General features: G+C 47.4%; 1 protein-coding gene across 4 annotated transcripts; it reads left to right on the forward strand.

Annotated features, from left to right (window-relative positions):
• Positions 1-225: 225 nt before the first annotated feature.
• MTX3 (metaxin 3) lies at positions 226-13,679 on the forward strand. 4 transcript variants are annotated; one of them, XM_062212498.1, is made up of 9 exons: positions 226-325; positions 700-769; positions 1,110-1,186; positions 2,102-2,194; positions 2,705-2,887; positions 3,015-3,091; positions 3,549-3,706; positions 4,890-4,978; positions 7,458-13,679. In XM_062212498.1, the coding sequence occupies exons 1-9, from the start codon at positions 245-247 to the stop codon at positions 7,566-7,568; spliced, it is 939 nt and encodes a 312-aa protein (XP_062068482.1). In that variant the 5' UTR covers positions 226-244; the 3' UTR covers positions 7,569-13,679. The 4 variants fall into 4 exon arrangements, with proteins under 4 accessions (XP_062068482.1, XP_062068484.1, XP_062068485.1 ...); XM_062212500.1 differs by lacking the exon at positions 2,705-2,887; XM_062212501.1 differs by lacking the exon at positions 4,890-4,978 and having other exon boundaries at positions 7,458-7,551.
• Positions 13,680-16,914: the final 3,235 nt, after the last annotated feature.

Raw genomic sequence — 16,914 nt, forward strand, 5'->3', positions numbered from 1 at the left:
TAACGCTCACAGGACTTCACACAGTATGCATCCAATTAAGTATTTGAGGAGTGCTGACTCAGGCCCTGGCCTCAACGCCCGCGCCGGGTTCCTGCGAGCTCGGCGGACCCTTCGAGCGTCCCTCTCGGCCTCGATCAGGAGGCCACAGGGTCCTTCCAGTCCCTCGCCCCGCCCCCGCCTTTCCACCTGCCGGAAGCTGGAGCGGCAAAGTACTTCCGGGGCAGCGAAGGTCGGCCCCGGCAACATGGCGGCCCCCTTGGAGCTCACTTGTTGGGGAGGCGGCTGGGGTCTCCCCTCGGTGCACAGCGAATCCCTGGTGGTGCTGGTGAGGCCGCCTCGCGGGCCAGGGCGCGGGGAGAAGGGGCGGGGCCGGAGGAGCGAGGCCACCGGACTCGGGGTCCCGCGGTGCGGCTCGCGGCACCTCCCTGGGCTCCCCTCGGCCTTCCAGCCCCAACCCGGCCCGGGCCCCGCCGAGGCCCGGCGGGAACATCACGGCTTCCCCGCCGGGCTCCCGAGTTTCCCCAGGCTGGCGGAGGAGAGCCCGGCTCCGCGGGATGCTCGGGGGAGCCAGGTCCCCGGGAGCCGGCCGCAGGCGCGCCGTCCCGGCTGGAGGTGGGGCGCCGGGCTGTCCCGGGAAGCTGCTCTGCGGTGGGCGGGACGGCCTCGGTCTAAAATGGTTTCTTGCAAACTCTGTTTCAGGCTTATGCCAAATTTTGTGGTGCACCCTTGCAAGTCCATGTCATAGATAACACCTGGCGAGGTTCGAGAGGTACAGCTTTCAGACTCCCCTTCCCCGCGTTGCGTCCTGCTCCGTGTGAGGCCGCGAGGCCTGCGCGCTGGAGCGCCTGGGGGGCTTGGTCGCTGCCCGCACCTTGGCTGTGTCGCTTACGGTTCGGTTCGATCACTCTGAGTAATTACTCGGAGTGGAGCCAGCAGTGGAAACTGTGAGACATGAGAAGGTTCTCTGGAACTGCCCTTTGTTAAGTTGCAAAACCGAAGACGAGCGTACTCATTCTTTCCCCTCCACGTGTGGGACGGCTGTAGCTTTTAGGGGCCTGGAGGCAGGAATTCACCACGTTCCCTGTGTGTAAACTGTCTTTTGATTGTAGGCGATGTACCAATTTTGACAGCTGAAGACAGCATTGTTTGTCAGCCTGCAAAAATCCTCAGTTTTTTAAGGAGACAGGTGGGTGTTGCCTTTTGAAGATGTAGATGGTTGATCTCTGCATGTTACTTTTTAAAAAATACATTGTCTCTTTTTTTGTTTTTTTTTTAGATTTTTTTTGCAACTCATTAGACAATTGAGATACCTGAAGTCTGATTAAAAAAAGAAAATAGACGAGTCTTCGCTCTAAAGCATGAGTTTTAGTTTAATTGGAAAGTCACATACTGATTATGCTCAAATTAAATTTTCATGCATTTTGCTTGGATTTCATTGAAATGTATAAGTAAGAAAATTGAGTGTAACCATTTTCACTATTAAAGTTACAGATAAGACTAGTCACATAGTTGCTATATATCTTCTGCTGGGTGTGACAGCAGCTCCTGTGAAATAGCAACTTTTTTTTTTTTAAAGCATTTATCTGATGCCTTCGTTAAAGGTTTTGTGAAATAATATATCCGAAATGTTTGAGTGTATAAAGATTTATATAATGCATCCAAAATGTTTAAGCATGTGAAGATACATAAAAAAGCAAATGTCTGGTTTTGTCAATACTTTTTAAAAATTGTGTCAATAAAATTTGAGGCTTTTCTAAATTGGAAAAAAATGCAACTAGTTGGAACTTTTGCCTTTTTGTGAAAAATAATAATTGCTTTTATTTATTAAGTTTGGGCTACATGCCCCTTACTGAACAAGGTCATTAACGAGCATTGAAATAATAGCAGTTAATAAAAAATCACCATTCACATTTATTTACCTCACTTTTTGCCTGATGCCATGCTAAGAACTTTAAGTGCAGTAAGCAGCAATTTTGACCAAGTTTGTGTTTCCTTTTCCTCCTTTCCATGTCATGTTTACCATTTATGAGGAAGACTAGGAATCCTCACTTGCTTAGCCTCCCTGCCTGTGAGGTACCCTTTGACTTCTATTTTTTCCTAGAAATACAATGCTGACTATGAGCTGACTGCAAAGCAAGGTGCAGACACGCTGGCTTACGTCGCTCTCCTCGAAGAGAAGCTTCTGCCTGCCGTGGTGAGAGTTCCTGAGCAGCACGGGACTTAGTGACCTGGCTGGAAGTTCTTAGTGCGTTTAGAAGAAAAACCAAGAAGAGGGCTTAAAATAGGAAATTCCACTCACATAGTAACCTTGCTTCTCTTATATGTCTGTGCCGTTGGATTCCTTTAGACATTCAGGTGGTATGCCAAATATGAACATGAAAGATGATGTCATTTTGCAAATAAAAATTTTTTTGTGGGAGATAAATGCTTGACTCCCTGAAGAGTTGGGTGGGCCATAATTTTTTATCAGCAAAAACTTACTGAGTACCTGTTGTGTGCCAGACCTTCTTCCAGGGCTGTGCAATACATCAGTCAACAAAACTCACACATTTAAAATAATTTTGTCTTTTCCTGAGTCATTCTAACTGGAACCTGTGGTCAGTTTATACAAATATCACTTTATACAAAGATAGTTATGAAAAACTTTCATGTTGATTGAGTGATCTTTTAGTAAAGGAACACACCTGTAATGTTCTCTTTGTAGCTTCACACATTCTGGGTTGAGAGTGACAATTACTTTACTGTGACAAAGCCGTGGTTTGCCTCTCGGATTCCTTTCCCCTTGAGTTTGATCCTGCCCGGAAGAATGTCTCGGGGGGCGCTGAACAGGATTCTCCTGACCAGGGGAGCGCCCCCCCTCTACCAGCTCCAAGAGGTGGAAGCACAGGTATGGTCCGCATTGCTCTCCAAAGAAGGGGCGAGAGAGCGCCCAGGTGAGCCACTGAGAGACGCCGGCCTCCCAAGTACCGTTCCAGCACTGTGCTGCTTCTGAGACGAGATTTTCTCCTTCCTAGATCTACAGAGATGCCAAGGAGTGCCTCAACCTTCTGTCACACAGACTGGGGACGTCTCAGTTTTTCTTTGGAGACACGTGAGTACTTGCCCTTAGATGCCATCGTGCTGTGCTGTGCTGTGCAGTTATTCACTGAGCACTTTCTTAAAGCAAGCCCCTTGTACCATGAAAAGATGAGTTTTTCACTTAAAGAGGCAATCTAACATTGAATCAATAAGCTGCAACTTTAAAACACCTGAGAATGTTCTTGCCCTGCCTCCAATTTAACACTTGTGAGTAAAAATGAATCCCTAATTACAACCTCATTTTCTTCTAAAGGAGTATTTTTAAAAAGTACTTCATGAGTAAAATCCTAGTTACATTATTTTTTATAAACTGAAAGGTTTAAAAGACTAAATTGTAAAATCTTCAAACGTTTCAGAAAGACTACAGTATCCTTAGGAATTGACAGACATTTATGAAGAAAATTTTAAACACCATCCTAAGTTAGCATTTTCCAATGTGCTTTAAAAAGAGGTCCTTTCTGTGTGCCTAGGCCCTGCACCTTGGATGCCTACGTTTTTGGTTTCCTCGCACCGCTTTATAAAGTTCGGTTTCCTAAAGTCCAGTTGCAGGAGCACCTGAAGCAGCTCTCCAACCTGTGTCGCTTCTGTGACGACATCCTCCACAGCTACTTCAGGCTCACTCTTGGAGGTGAGCCACTCTACTCAACCAGGGTCTGTGTGCAGAGTATTTGCAAATGCTTCTAAATGCATCACTTACCTGAACGAAGAAGAAAGTGTGTGTGTGTGGTCCTGAACTGCTGGTCAGAGAACTTCCAGCTTGGTTTAATTCTTACTTAAATAGAGGAATGGGTCATTGCCTTTTATCTAGTGCTCTGAGTCTCACACACTTTTTCCTTTTTGTCCATGAAATATTGCTCCTCTGACATGGGTCATTTTCTTCCAAAAGATAAAACCATAGGTACTGAGTCCATGCTTTAAAAAAAAAATGGTATTTATCCTAATGGGTAATTACTCTAAATGATTCTTACCCGCTGCTTCTAGCGTTTTCCTGCATGAACAGAAATCAGCAGCAGACTGATTTTGGTGAGGTACACTCCCCTGATTCTACTCCCTGAAAACTGATTGCATCAGACTGGAGGTATCGTAAATAGAGGGCACCTGTCACTTTGGATGTGATACTTTGACAGTGTGGGGCCTTGTGCTTAAGTCACTGGCATACTAAATTTGTATTGGGAAAGATGGCTGAAGCTGTCTTTTTAAGAAACAAAAGTGATAAAGATAACTGGGTTAGGTGGAGCCACAGGCACATGCACACACACATATATTTTGAGTGGGTTTTGTGATTTGTATAAAGGGAGGGGTTAATAATTTGGGAGTCATAAAATTAAATAACACTTAACCTTGTTACTTTGGAGCAGTGGTTAGCAAACCTGCCTACATGACAGAAAATCTTGGGTCCTATTCCAGATTTACTAATATGGCCTCTCGGGGATAGACCTCAGGAATTGCAGTTTTTAAGTCCCTGATACTTCGCATGTCTGCTGGGTGGCTATCTGGGGGTGACCTTCTTAGAAAGCTGTCCAAGGACCTAACTGAAGTGTGGGGAGGGGTGGGCCTGAGGACTGCTTGGCTCCCTGCATGTCACCCGACATGGTCTGCTTTGCAGACACCCTTTCTCCTTTTGTTAATATTTGGTTTCCGAGCTTTCCTGACCCTTGTAACTGTGCCTTTGAACCCAGAATGGTTTTTCTCTGCATCTTGGGGGAGGGTGGGGCAAGTGGCAGGGTGGGTGGACCCCAGATCCTTCCCGGCTGAGCAGCTTTAAAGGCTTTCTTGTCTCCTGTCCTCTGGTTTCCGTCCTGGCTTTTTAGGCACCCCTCCAGCTGGGCCTGAATCGGCAGACGCCAATCTGCGGAAGCTCACGCAGCTGGTCAATAAGGAGTCCAACTTGATTGAAAAGGTCACGTTTACCTCACTCATTGTTTCCTAGTAGTTTAGTGTTTTTTCTTTCTGCTATTAATATTATCATTCAGGCCACGTATTAACTGCCCAGCCCTCTTAGTTTTTAGTTTACTTTCCAGAAAGCTATTTAAGTAGAAGTTTACTAAGTTGCATATAATGTTGTGTCAAGCCAACAGTGGTCTGATCACTTTGGGAGATCAGAGAGAGTTTACTTTTGCCTCACAGTTAGTCCTTTTCAAGCTGGGAATACAAAATGTTGGCTTTGGAAAACCAGAACAAAAACCCATCCTGCTTGCTGGTCTGCCTCCCTCGGTCTGGGCTGACATCGTCCGAGGGCAGCCGCCTGTGCCGGTGTGCTCTTAGTGTCGCACCGTAGTGTCTGTCTTTGTTCCACATGAGCTGTTTTGCTCCTTCCTGTCCTTCCTCTCCTCTCGTAAATGTGCTCTGTGCGTTTCCCACCAGGTGGGTATCTTGACACTGCGGGCAGTGTCCTCTTTGTGAGCGAGATGTCGAAGGACTGGGTAGGGGTGACAGCCAGGAATGGAGATGTGGTTCTTACAGGGAAAACACAGGAGATCTGCACATTTCTCAGTAAGCATGGGAGGGGTGACATGGCCCAATAACCCAGGCTGGCCGTGTTGCCATCAGAGTGACAGGCCTCATCTTAGCTGAGCATCACCCAGCTCGCTCTCTCCCCTCACGCAGCTCTGTGCATGCTCACATGTGGTCATGTCCATGTCCCCACGGGGAGTCCTGAAGCTTTGCAGTCTCTGTCACCTAGCACGGTCAACTGAACCCTAGCTATGGGCTCAGCTTGCACTCTCCAGTGGGCTCTGCTTTCTGGCAGCCCACCATCCAGTTCTCTGGAGTGACCATTTCAGGAGTGCGTGGAGGCAGGTCTCCAGCTCTCATTCTCCGGGATGACCTTCTGGTACTTTCTGTAGTGTTGCACAAATTGTTCCAATTTGAGAGGTAAGTAACACTGGGTGGTAAGATTGTGTGAGTTCATGTTACTGAAGTTTTGGTAAGCTCAGTCTGTCTGAATTGTTAGCTCCATCCATAAGTGTCATGTGAGGAAATACATTAAACGCTGAGTGTGCGGGATTAAAGCTCACGCACCTGTTAGATGAGGGCTGTCCAGCACCGTTTCCGTTTTCTCCCTGTGGCAGGTTCATGACAGATGGGAAGAGAGCTGTGCAGCCCCTGTGTGTGCAGGGGGATGCCAGAGCACCATTTTGTGCGCCCCCATCTCGGGCCCATCTCAGACTCTTCCTTCCCAGACACCCTTTTGTTCACACTTGATCTGCCATGGGAAGTGTGGGGTTTCCTGTTTGCCACAAGACACGGGAGCAACAAATCCTACTGGTCACTGCTATAGATGATTTGTTTGATGATGTTAGTTCTCCCTGGAAGGAAAAGACCTCTTCAGTCAGTTAATTTAAATAGCTCCTTGGTAGTACTTTTCTCTGTTGGACGATGAAAGGTTCGTCTTTTATTCCCGCTCCTTTCCCATGAATCCTGTGACCCTCTGCTGAAATGTTCCCTGCATGCTTTGTAAGCACATCCTGAGAGGCTGAGGCAGAGGGCCATTGTTCTGCATGCCCCAGGCAGGTAACGTGACGCTGTTTTCTGATGTGCCCCGGTTAGAAGTGGTTTCTTACGGCCTGAGTGCCAGATCATCCCTGCCTCCGTGTTTTCCAGCATGCAAAGTGATGCTCTCTGGGTAAGCCGAAACTCGTGGGCATTGTCTTAATGTGCCCACATTAGTTGGTTTCTCCCTGCAGGCCTGGGATTTGTCGAGTTTGGAAGGCCGCTGGGTGAAGTCTGAATCCTGTCTGCCTCTTTTCCTTGCTTCATTTGTCCATGGACTGCAGGCATCAAAGAGCTGCTCTTTGAGTGGCTATGGTCATTGTCACAGAGGCACGGAGGGGTACTCGAGAGAAGGATGGTGCTGGAGTAAGAAGGCCTGGGTTCAGGTTACAGCTCTCAGCTGTAAACCAGCGTCGTGACCTGGGCAGATCACTAGTTAGTTCCCAGTCTTGCTGGGTTTGTGTGCAGTGCAGAGAGGGGCTCCGGCTGCCTGTTCTTCCCAGCGTGTGGGGGGAAGGAGTGAGGTATGCGAGCTGCTTTGTAAACCATGGTGCTCAGTGTTGCAGGACTGCTTTGACTCTTACTGTTGAAGTCCCCTTCAACTGAGTCGTGCCGTGGCCAAGTTCAGTGGAAGTTTCGTTTTATGGAATCATTATTTTGTGAGGGTATCGAGGCTGAGCCGCATTGCTTTTTCCAAATACTGAGTCAGCTGGTATTTGAGGTATGACATTCAGATGGTTGAGAGCTTATTTGGAGGAGAGGTTCCTGTAGCCATCCTCGGAGCATATGGTTCCGTACTTGTCCTGGACGGCAGTGTGCATGGGGCGCCGCCGGCCACGTGAGCACTGCCAGGCGTGAGTCAGATGAACCTTTTGTGCTTTCTGCAGATGGATGACAAGCTCCGCCAGAGCCCTCAGCTCCCTCCTCGGAAACTGCCGACACTGAAACTGACTCCGGCAGAGGAAGACAGTAACTCCTTCCAGCGGCTGTCGCCCTGATGGCTGTCATGCTTTGTGTGCCAAGTCAGATGGTGGTGGTGGTGATGGTGATGCACACTAGATGTGTCGAGGCAGAGAGAAAACACCTCTCATGGGTGTAGAGAAGACTCTAAAACAAAAAGAACCTTTTCTGACTTTTTTAAAATTAGGATGCCTGTGTTCTGGCTTGGCCGTGTATTTTCCATAATCCAGGTGAATGCTGAGCATTGGTGGGCAGGGAAAAAGCACTTTGTACTGTACATAAAAGCCCGCTTTGCCTGCGGGCCACATGTTGCTGACCAAAAGCTGAATGTGTACTCATCATTTATCCCAGCTAATTTATTCAGTTTATTGACTTGATTTTCTTAGACAAGGCTGAATTCTAATATGTGGCTGTTTGGCTGAGGCTTTTTTTCCCTTCAGTTTAGGAATCTGATGCCTGTTAGAACAGGAAAAATGTAAGTTACTTCAATAGAAAAGCCTGTGTTTAATTGAAAAAGGAGGAATACGCTTTTTAATTATGCTCTCCTAAGTGTGCTCTCATAAGTCTGGGTCCAGTACCACATCTGTCACTGTTGAAGGTGGCCGAGGACAGCATACTTCTGATGAGGTGCCCTTCACTGCAACAGTGGTGTCTGCTGGTGTGTCCAGTAGGGATCAGCAAGGGCTCTCAGCTTCGTGGGCCAACATGGCGACTTTAGACCCGTGTATTTGCACTGTATCTCTCACCCGCTCATCTCTTTCCTGTCTTGACTCCAGGAAAACTGGATGTGGTTGAGCATCGTCACTTTGCTAGGCTGTAAAATCCGGGCGCTCGTGCAGTGGGTCGGCACTGCTCAGGAGGGGTGGTGGCAGGAGAGCAGAGACACCGCCGTGCGCCTGGCCCCAGGCCCCTGTGTGGGGCTTGGGCCTCACTGTTTCTAGGGCGCATCTCACATGGGCAGAAAGCCTCTGACACCAATGATATACTATATACTATAGCTGCAGTTGAGGGATCCAAAGGAATCATCCAAACTGGCACATTTTTTTGAATATTTCTATTTAATGGTGGTTGAGCTGTTGAAGGATTGGCTGTGTGGCAGTTTGGCTTTAACAGAAACTGGCTTATTTTAGTGGTCGAGGTGCTTCTGTTGTCCTGCAACCACTTTGGGGTTTTTAAAATGCCTGAGCACGTTTTGCTGAGTGCATTAGAAGATGAGCACGATGCTCAGCTGGTCTCACTCAGTCCCTCAGCAACGCCGTCAGGAAAGCAAGCTCTGTAGTGAGGAGTCTGCTAACGTGGCCGAGTGCGCTCCCGTGTCTGGCCTCCACTTTCCTCATCTGTTCTGCACTGAGGTAGTGCTTTATACAGGAGTCTTCCAGCCTTGTAAATATTTTTCTTGAGGGATTTAAGTAAATGAGAAACAGGTAGTCTTCAAAATCTGCCTCGTCTGTTTGGATGCATTTAGGGAAAGTACCTAATGAACCTGCATTACTTCTACGGCGGTTGCATTCATGCATGTGTGTGCGTGTGCCCTTTGTCTTCTAAGGCAGGTTATTAGAGTCCAGCAATCTGAAATCTGTGAAGATATTTTATATTGAAAATCATGACCATGAGACTCTCTTGTTGTCTAGGGTTGATGTGTATTGGAGAAGCGTGGTTAACACACTAATCAGACATCTGTTTATGCTTTACTCAGGATTAGTCATTTTCAATTATGATTTATAGTATGCCTTCCAAAAAGCATTTGGAGTGGCTTACAATTGTAAAACATATGTAAAACAGGAAAATTATAATTAGTTTCTGGAAAAAAATTAAAAAGTTGTAGGAGAAAGAACTATGCCAGCATTAACAGATTCTAAAATTGAATGGCAAATGTAGCTCCAAGTCAGAAGATAATACTGGGCTGTGAAATTTTTTTTAAATAAAACTGCATATGTCCATGACAAAGAAAAAGGTATCTACATATTTGAAGAATATGAGAGATCTTGTTCTTACGGTATGCAGGTTTCAACCAGAAATGTAATGTTTCATGTCCTGAAATTTTAATCATATGAGGTCATTTTAGAATAGCAAGTATTTATCCTTTTCAGTGGAAGGGATGACTATAAATATGACTGATTGGCTTTTTGGTCATCCTTGTTTTCAGCTGCCTTTGGCCTTATATTACATAGTCCATGATGCTTCGAGACTACTTTTGCTAGGAAACAAAATGTGATATAGGTACGAATTTTTATGTGGGGCTACTTAGTTGAGCTTTTGTTATGGAAGCAAATGAGATAAGACGATGTTATAACTGAGCACAAAATACATCAGAGACCAGCTTTAGGAAGCTATTGAAAGGAATTTTTCAGCCTGACCAGAAGGCTTGTGATGGCCTGTCAGGATACAGCCTGGAGGAAGTGTGAGTATGCTGAGCTAAATGGTCCACACTCTTACACACAGCACTGTGCACCGCTGTCTTTCAGAGGTGATGGTGGAGAATAATAGGATAAAAGGGAATGTGCTGGTGGTGGTTCTTGTTGATAGAAAAAGGTTGGAAAAAAGGGTCAGATAATTCCTCTGTGATGAATATCTTCTGTCAACAAACTCATGTATCAATCATACGAAAAAAGGATGGTTTAAAAAGCACTAAAAAAGCTGTAAAGAACATTGAGGATGGTCATTTACCTATTCTTTCTGATGGTGTGTGATGGGGGGAGGGAGTGGGCCTTTGGCACAGGGACACCTGCCTCCCCTGTTGCAGTGCTTGGGTTTGAGTCCTGACTGTATTTGTGTTCCAACTTCCTACTAACATACACCTGGGAGGCAGCAGGTGATGGCCTGCTGCCGGTTGTCTTTGCCACACATATGAGAGACCTGGGTTGAATTTCCAACTCATAGTTTCAGCCTGGCCCAGCCCTGACTATTGGAGGCATCTGGGGAGTGAACCAGCAGATAGGAGAGCTCTTTCTGTCTGCCTTTCAAACAAAATGATTTTTTATCCCCACAAACATTTGGCACTGACAAATCAAATTTCAACTTAGGTGTTATTAAATTTGTTGGGGTACTAGAGGATTAGAGACTTTACAGAAGCGAGCATTTAATTTCCATTTGTAATTTCTGTTCATTTAATATTGCTAGTTGTATTAACGTGAAGGGGTGGTGAAGCCTATTTGAATCGGAGCTATATTAAAATTTTCACAAGTCTGTAAAAATGGAAAAAGCTGAACATCAAAAAAGGGCACAAATTAGAAAAGCTATTTGTTATAGTAGTTTTGTGTGATAAAAATGGTATCTGAGTTTGTTAATGCGTTTCCTCAGCACTTCCTGCAAAAATATGCAGCTTTTCATAAACTCAAAAACATTAACCTTTAAAAATCCTACTGTAAATATAAAGACAGAGGCTGGGTAGGGAGTGCACCAAGGTTGCTATACTATTTTTGTTATTTGCTGGGAGTCTATCATTATTTAAAACAAAGTTTTCTTAAATAAATTCAATAGAGTAAGCCTACCATTATCTACATAAACTATGATTTGAGATTTAATGCTCCATACTATCTAGTTTCAGATGAATAAATTATAACAAATTGAGTTAAATTTATGTTTCATTCTTGAGTTTGAATGAAAAAAAAAAAAAATCCTCAGGTTTGTAACAAATGCTTCTCTACAGACCTCTTTGGCCTTACTAGACAAATGGCCTAACACCAAGAACTCCTTTCCTTGGGGCATCAAAAGCCTGGGATCTCCTATTTCTGAGTCTGTCTTCCCCCTGGGCTGACCTCTGAGGGTGAAACGTGTTGCTCGCCCCTTGCCCGAGTCAGCTGGGCCACACTCTGGTGAAGAGGCTGAGACGTGTATGGTGCCTTGTGTTTGAAGCTCCAAGGGATTTGTCTTGGTTTGGTTATCTTGTTTACTGAAGTCCTGAGTGGAGTCACAGAAATAATCTGCAGTGTGATGGTGGTCTTTGGATGTGTTCTTGGCATTAAGAATTGGTTTTTGTCTCTTTTTTGCTGTTTTTCAGCTTGGTGGGATTTGTTTACTTTTCAGTGTTTTCACATTTCTTAAGCAGATTTTTTAAAAAATTTGTTATTACATGAAATCAGAGGACAGATCCATGATCTGGTTTTCCTCAAAGGTTTACCTGAAATTTTGTTAGACCTTCAAAATGCTGATGTTCAAAATGCTATAAAGATGAAATTTTTGCTTGTTGATATTTAAGGGCTTGCAAAATTAATTTAACCTCAAGGTCATGTTGTCTGTTGGGATGCAGTGCATGCCAGAGGCCTGGCCACCTGCCCTGCACTTGCAGCCCTGGTGAGGGAGGCGGACAGGCACTCACAGAAGGGTTTTGTCCAGAAAGGGTGCCATGGATTGTTGGTGAGAATTCCCATTCTTGGGCAGTGCTACTACAAAGAGTGACTTTGGGTTGAGTGAGTAGAGGGTGACATTGTGAGATAAGATTACCCAGAACAAATTCAATGTCTCTTTTAAAAAGACAGCAAAACAAGTCCTTTTATAGCTTCCTTATTACTCCTCTGAAATTAGACTGTAAAATCTTTTAAAACATCTTCTTAATTCCCCAGAGAAGCAGTTTCTCAAGGTGTGTCTTGGCAGATTGTAGGGGTAGCTGGATGGGGTCCCACAGCCAGGTTAGGTTCCATGGCTGGGTGAGGTAGGCCCTTCTTCCTTTTGCACTTCAAGTAGGTAGCTTGTGTTCTGAGCCTCCACTTGCGGACATGCTGCCCTGCAGTGTTTTTGCTTGTCTGTGCTGGCTGCAAAGCTTTCTTACTCTGAGGCCCCCTGCTGAGTAGTGCTGGAGTGGGAAGAGACAGGCCAGGCCATCCCCACGTGGAGTTGAGGCGGCAGACAGCCCAGTTATGGAGGCACTGGGAGGCCACAGTGGGGTCCCAACCCTGTGTGCCGGGAACAGCCGTCGGAGCTGATGTGCTCAGAGGACTGACAGGGTCCTGGGTGTCCTGAGACAGAAGGAAGCAGCTTGTAATTCCAGAACAATTTTCTAATTCTTTCATGATTGATTTTAAAGTGCCAAAAAGGCAGTGGGTTTGATAGTATGAAAGTCACATTTAAGCCAGTTCTGCTGTGAATGCCATGAGAAGTCTGTGCTTGCTTCAGGGGCAGAGTAAAGGACGTTCAGTGTTTCATGTTTTATTCCGTCCCCAGAGGGGTCAGCTGAACAAGGACTGCGTGCATGTGCATGTACATGCATGTACACATGCATTCTCTGGGGCGGGGCTTGTGGTTTTCATTAAGTTCTCAGCAGATTCTGCCCTAAAAATTTTAGATCTCAACAGGCCTCCAAATGTGAGAAGGTTAACGAAATATGTTATTCCGCTTCACAGGACAAAAGCCGATCACTACACAGGCATGGGGATGTTGCTGCCTGTTGCATTGTACACGGCTGTGGGTTTGGAATCCTCCTGCCGGGTGTAACTAAGCGAAAGCTTCTTTGGTTTTGCATCCCTGTGTCATGATGACCGTCCAGCCGCACTCAGAGCACTTGGGTCTTTGTTCAGATCCCCGAGTTTTGCCCTTTCAGTCCGAGAAATGCCTTTAATCATTGCGTTTACATGGCCTAGGCCCTTGGGAATCATGAAACGTGGCCTGCCAGGGACCGCTGCAGCCTTCCAGGGGCTGTGCCTGCAGCAGCCGTGCCCCAGAGCGGCCGTGCTGGCTGCGTCTCCTTCAGCGAGGGCCTCCTGGTCCTGTGGAGAAGGGCAGGTGCGCTCAGGCCTTCACGACAGAGGGGTGAGCTTTCCTCCTCATCTGCCTCTCGTTTGTATTCTGTGAAACAGGAAGTGATGTCCTCCTGTTTCTGTTCATCTCAGAGTGGGCATCTGTAAGGTAATGAGCCTTCGGCAAGACTGACAGTCAAGACGACAAATAAGAAATACACATACATATGCATAATGGTTGTTGCACCGTGCTTATCTCTGAATGGTAAACCTAGTGTGCAGATATTATAGTTTTGTTATAATCTCCTTGTAAGCAACATTAGCCAAAATTCCAGTATGCTAGCCTTGCCTAGTATGAATGTATTTTACTCAGAGACAATGTATAAACACCAGAAGTGGTGATGGTGATCACTGTTGTAAACATTTTTCTGATAAATGGATATAACATCAGAAGTTATTTTCTCAATAAAACTTCAAATCACCTGCATGTTTACTGATCTTCATTCCGTGGTGAATGTTTTCAGTGGAGAGTATCTTGCTGTTGACGATGGTTATCCAGGGCTGAGGCAGCGCTGGCCTGGGAATTCTCGCACTGGTGCGCTTCTTCCACCCCACACAAAGGGCCACCTCAGACGCACACAGGAAGGACTGTGGGTTTCTCTTCAGTCGGTGTCTGGCAGACGTCCCCTTTTGCCCACCCAGTCTAGGGATGTTCCATTTCATTAAAAGGAAGACATGCTGAGAAGAAACCCCCGGCATTAGCTAGCAGGGAAGGCAGGCGGGTGTTTAGCAGCTTGTTAACAGTTCACACTGGGGGAGGCGGGGAATAGAGAGCTCTGTCACTGACACGTGTGAGTTAAACAGGGGCAGGTCCCTGAGAAATGGGTGTCTTGGCTGGGGAATGTTTTGAAACTGAGGTCTGACTGACGCATGGTGACGTGCATTACCTTCAAGTCGGCCTGCTCAGGTAGGTGAGCGTTCCTCCCACACGAGGAGCTGGTCCATCGGCACCGATGATGCTTCCAGTCCCCAGCACAGATCGTCCTTTGGCTGAGCGCTGGGCTGCGGCAGGAAGGTCCCTGGGGCACGGAAGTCCTTGGAACACCTGATTTCTGCAGAAGACAAGGAGAGCTGCTGCTGAGGACGTGGTCGTGGAGTCCTCTGGGGGAGGGGAGTCACTGCCAGCGCCAGGAGCCAGGCAGCTCTTCCCGTGCTTAGCTGCCCACCCCCGAGGCTTGGCTTTGCGCTGGGACTGCATGGTGCCCAGAAACCCCTGGACATCTGTTGAGGGTGAGGCGCTGCGGTGGCTGGTAGGCCACAGAGGGGCCCCGTTTCATCACATTGGGCCCTTGTCTTATGTGCATCTCCACGGGAGAAGGATGGGCTAGCCCAGAGCAGGCCAGGTCATGCAGGGCTGCCCTGTGTTCGAGAACAGGGAGGAGACTTCAGTGGAGAAGGGAGGGGTCTGTCTGCCCCAAGAGCCTCGGGTGGACAAGGTTTGGGCAGAGGCCAGTGTCTTCCTGACCTGACAGCAGTTGCGGGAGACAGAAGGGGCCGTCCCTTCCTGTAGGTGCCCCAGCCCCCAGCAGCACCCTGGCCCCGTGAGCCGCGCGCGCCCCTTGAGGCTCCAGATGTGATGCAGCAGTGATGGTATCTACCCTCTCTCTTAGAATGGGCAGGACAGAACTGTAGCAACGTGAACATACGTGGGGGTGGGGGTTGCTTTGTCAGATACTGGCATGGGGAAGGTGATCCTCACAAGAATTCATATCTTGGGAAAGTTAGGGAGTCTTGGTGCAGCGTGAGACCTTCCAAACACAACTCAGACCAGACACACTTCTCTTCTATTTTAAAAACAAGAAGAAAACGGACGTGTTTGGAGATGGTCAGGTCATGCCATCCTGGCAGGTGTTGACCTGTGTTTCTCCACAGGGGAGAAACAGCCTTCCCACCTGATGGACATGATTACATTCTGTGTGACATCAGATTCATGTACTGCTAAGATGGCTTACTCGGCGGGAGGGGGGTCTGCCAGATATAACAGATGTAGAAATTAACAGGAAAAAGAAACAAAGGAAATGGGCATGCATTGTGGTGCAGCGGACTAAAAACTGCTGCTGGGGACACACATTCCATATCAGGGTGTCTGGCCTGAGTCCTGGCTGCTCCACTTCCAATCCAACTTCCTGCTAATGCACCTGGGAGCTGGCAGACGATGGCCAGGTACCTGGGTTCCTGCCACCCATCTGGGAGCTCCAGGTGAAGTTCCAAACTCCTGGCTTCCTCCTCATCTATCCCTGCCTGTTGCAGTCATCTGGGGAGTAAATCAGCAGACGGAAGATCTCTCTTGCTCACTCTCTGCCTCTGTGTGTGACTCCCTGTCATTCTTTCAAATAAACTTTTTAAAAATCAAAAGGAACAATTAAGGACTGTATGTAATGCACATACACATTCACACATAATAGTCAGGAAAATGTACGGAAAATCGAATCACTGAGGATGTGTCTGCCCTGTGGTTTGGAGCTGTCCCAGTCACGCTCCCACCCAGCTCAGCATCCATCACTGTCGTCGTCGACGTCCGTGTGGCTGAACCACCACGTTCCTACTCTGCTTCCTTAACTGCTCAAGGAAGGGCTGTTGTGAGGTGCTGCACGTGTGGGAGAAACATGAAGAGAAGGTTACAAGCCTGCCCTCAAGGAGCAGTGTATGGGAGAGATGTGCGTTAAGTCAATATGGTCCTGAGTCTCGTTTGTGTTGAGTGCTGGAAAACACCAGAGTAATTTTTAAAAAGATTTCTTTCGTGTTGGAGGCGAGGAAGTCCAAGTTTGAGGGGCTCACATCTGCCAAAGGCCTTGCCATCCCATAGTGGAAGCAGAAGGGCAGGAGAAGGGGGCCAGACTCGTCCCTTCTGGCAGGAACCCACTGCATGGTAACAGAACCACTCTTGCGATAATGGCACCACTGCCTGAGTGACGCCCTCACAACCTAATCACCTCCTCAGGGTGCCACCTGTGCACACCACTGCTTAGAGGAGTGAGTCTCCCACACATGCACGATAGGGGACATGTGGAAAGCACAGCCAGAGGCAGTGACTTGGCACCCAGTCTCCCCTCTGCTCCACAGAGTTCACACTTTCTCAGAACATGGAAGGCAACGCAAAGTGCAGATGTAGTTCTGAGCTCAGACTGCAAAACCCCGAGGTCTTGTAGTAGATGTTTTCAGCCGGAGCATGGTGAACCAGTGGTGGGTTTCATTGCTTGGTTTGTCTATCACTGAGGGAGGCTGCATGGAACTACAATGGAATCAAGAACTAACCAATACCCAAAGGGAGGAAATTTAATACAAGGGTGGTTGTGTACATGACAGAAGCAACGTCCTCCCCCCACCAAAATCCCTGCCTTCAGGAGCTCACAGGAAGCACAGCAGCGAGGCCAGTGTGGCTGGGAGGGAGTGTGGCATTTGAGTAGGGTGGTTCCACCATCAGGTGGCTTCCAGCTGCTCCTCGACCTTTGCATGCTTTTATTGTGAAGCCTTGACGGCATCTGGGGTGGGGGGAGGCCCTGCCTAACAACCAGCTGTCCAAGCCCAAATACCAACCTTCTGATGCTGAGAGGCTGCAGCCCTCAGAAGCTTGGGTGGAACAGAGGCAGCTGGTGAAGACTGGGATGACTTGCCAGCAGGCTTCACACAGAGCTGTGCAATGCAGGGAGAG

Source organism: Lepus europaeus, chromosome 15, assembly GCF_033115175.1.
Source record: "Lepus europaeus isolate LE1 chromosome 15, mLepTim1.pri, whole genome shotgun sequence".
NCBI lineage: Eukaryota > Metazoa > Chordata > Mammalia > Lagomorpha > Leporidae > Lepus > Lepus europaeus.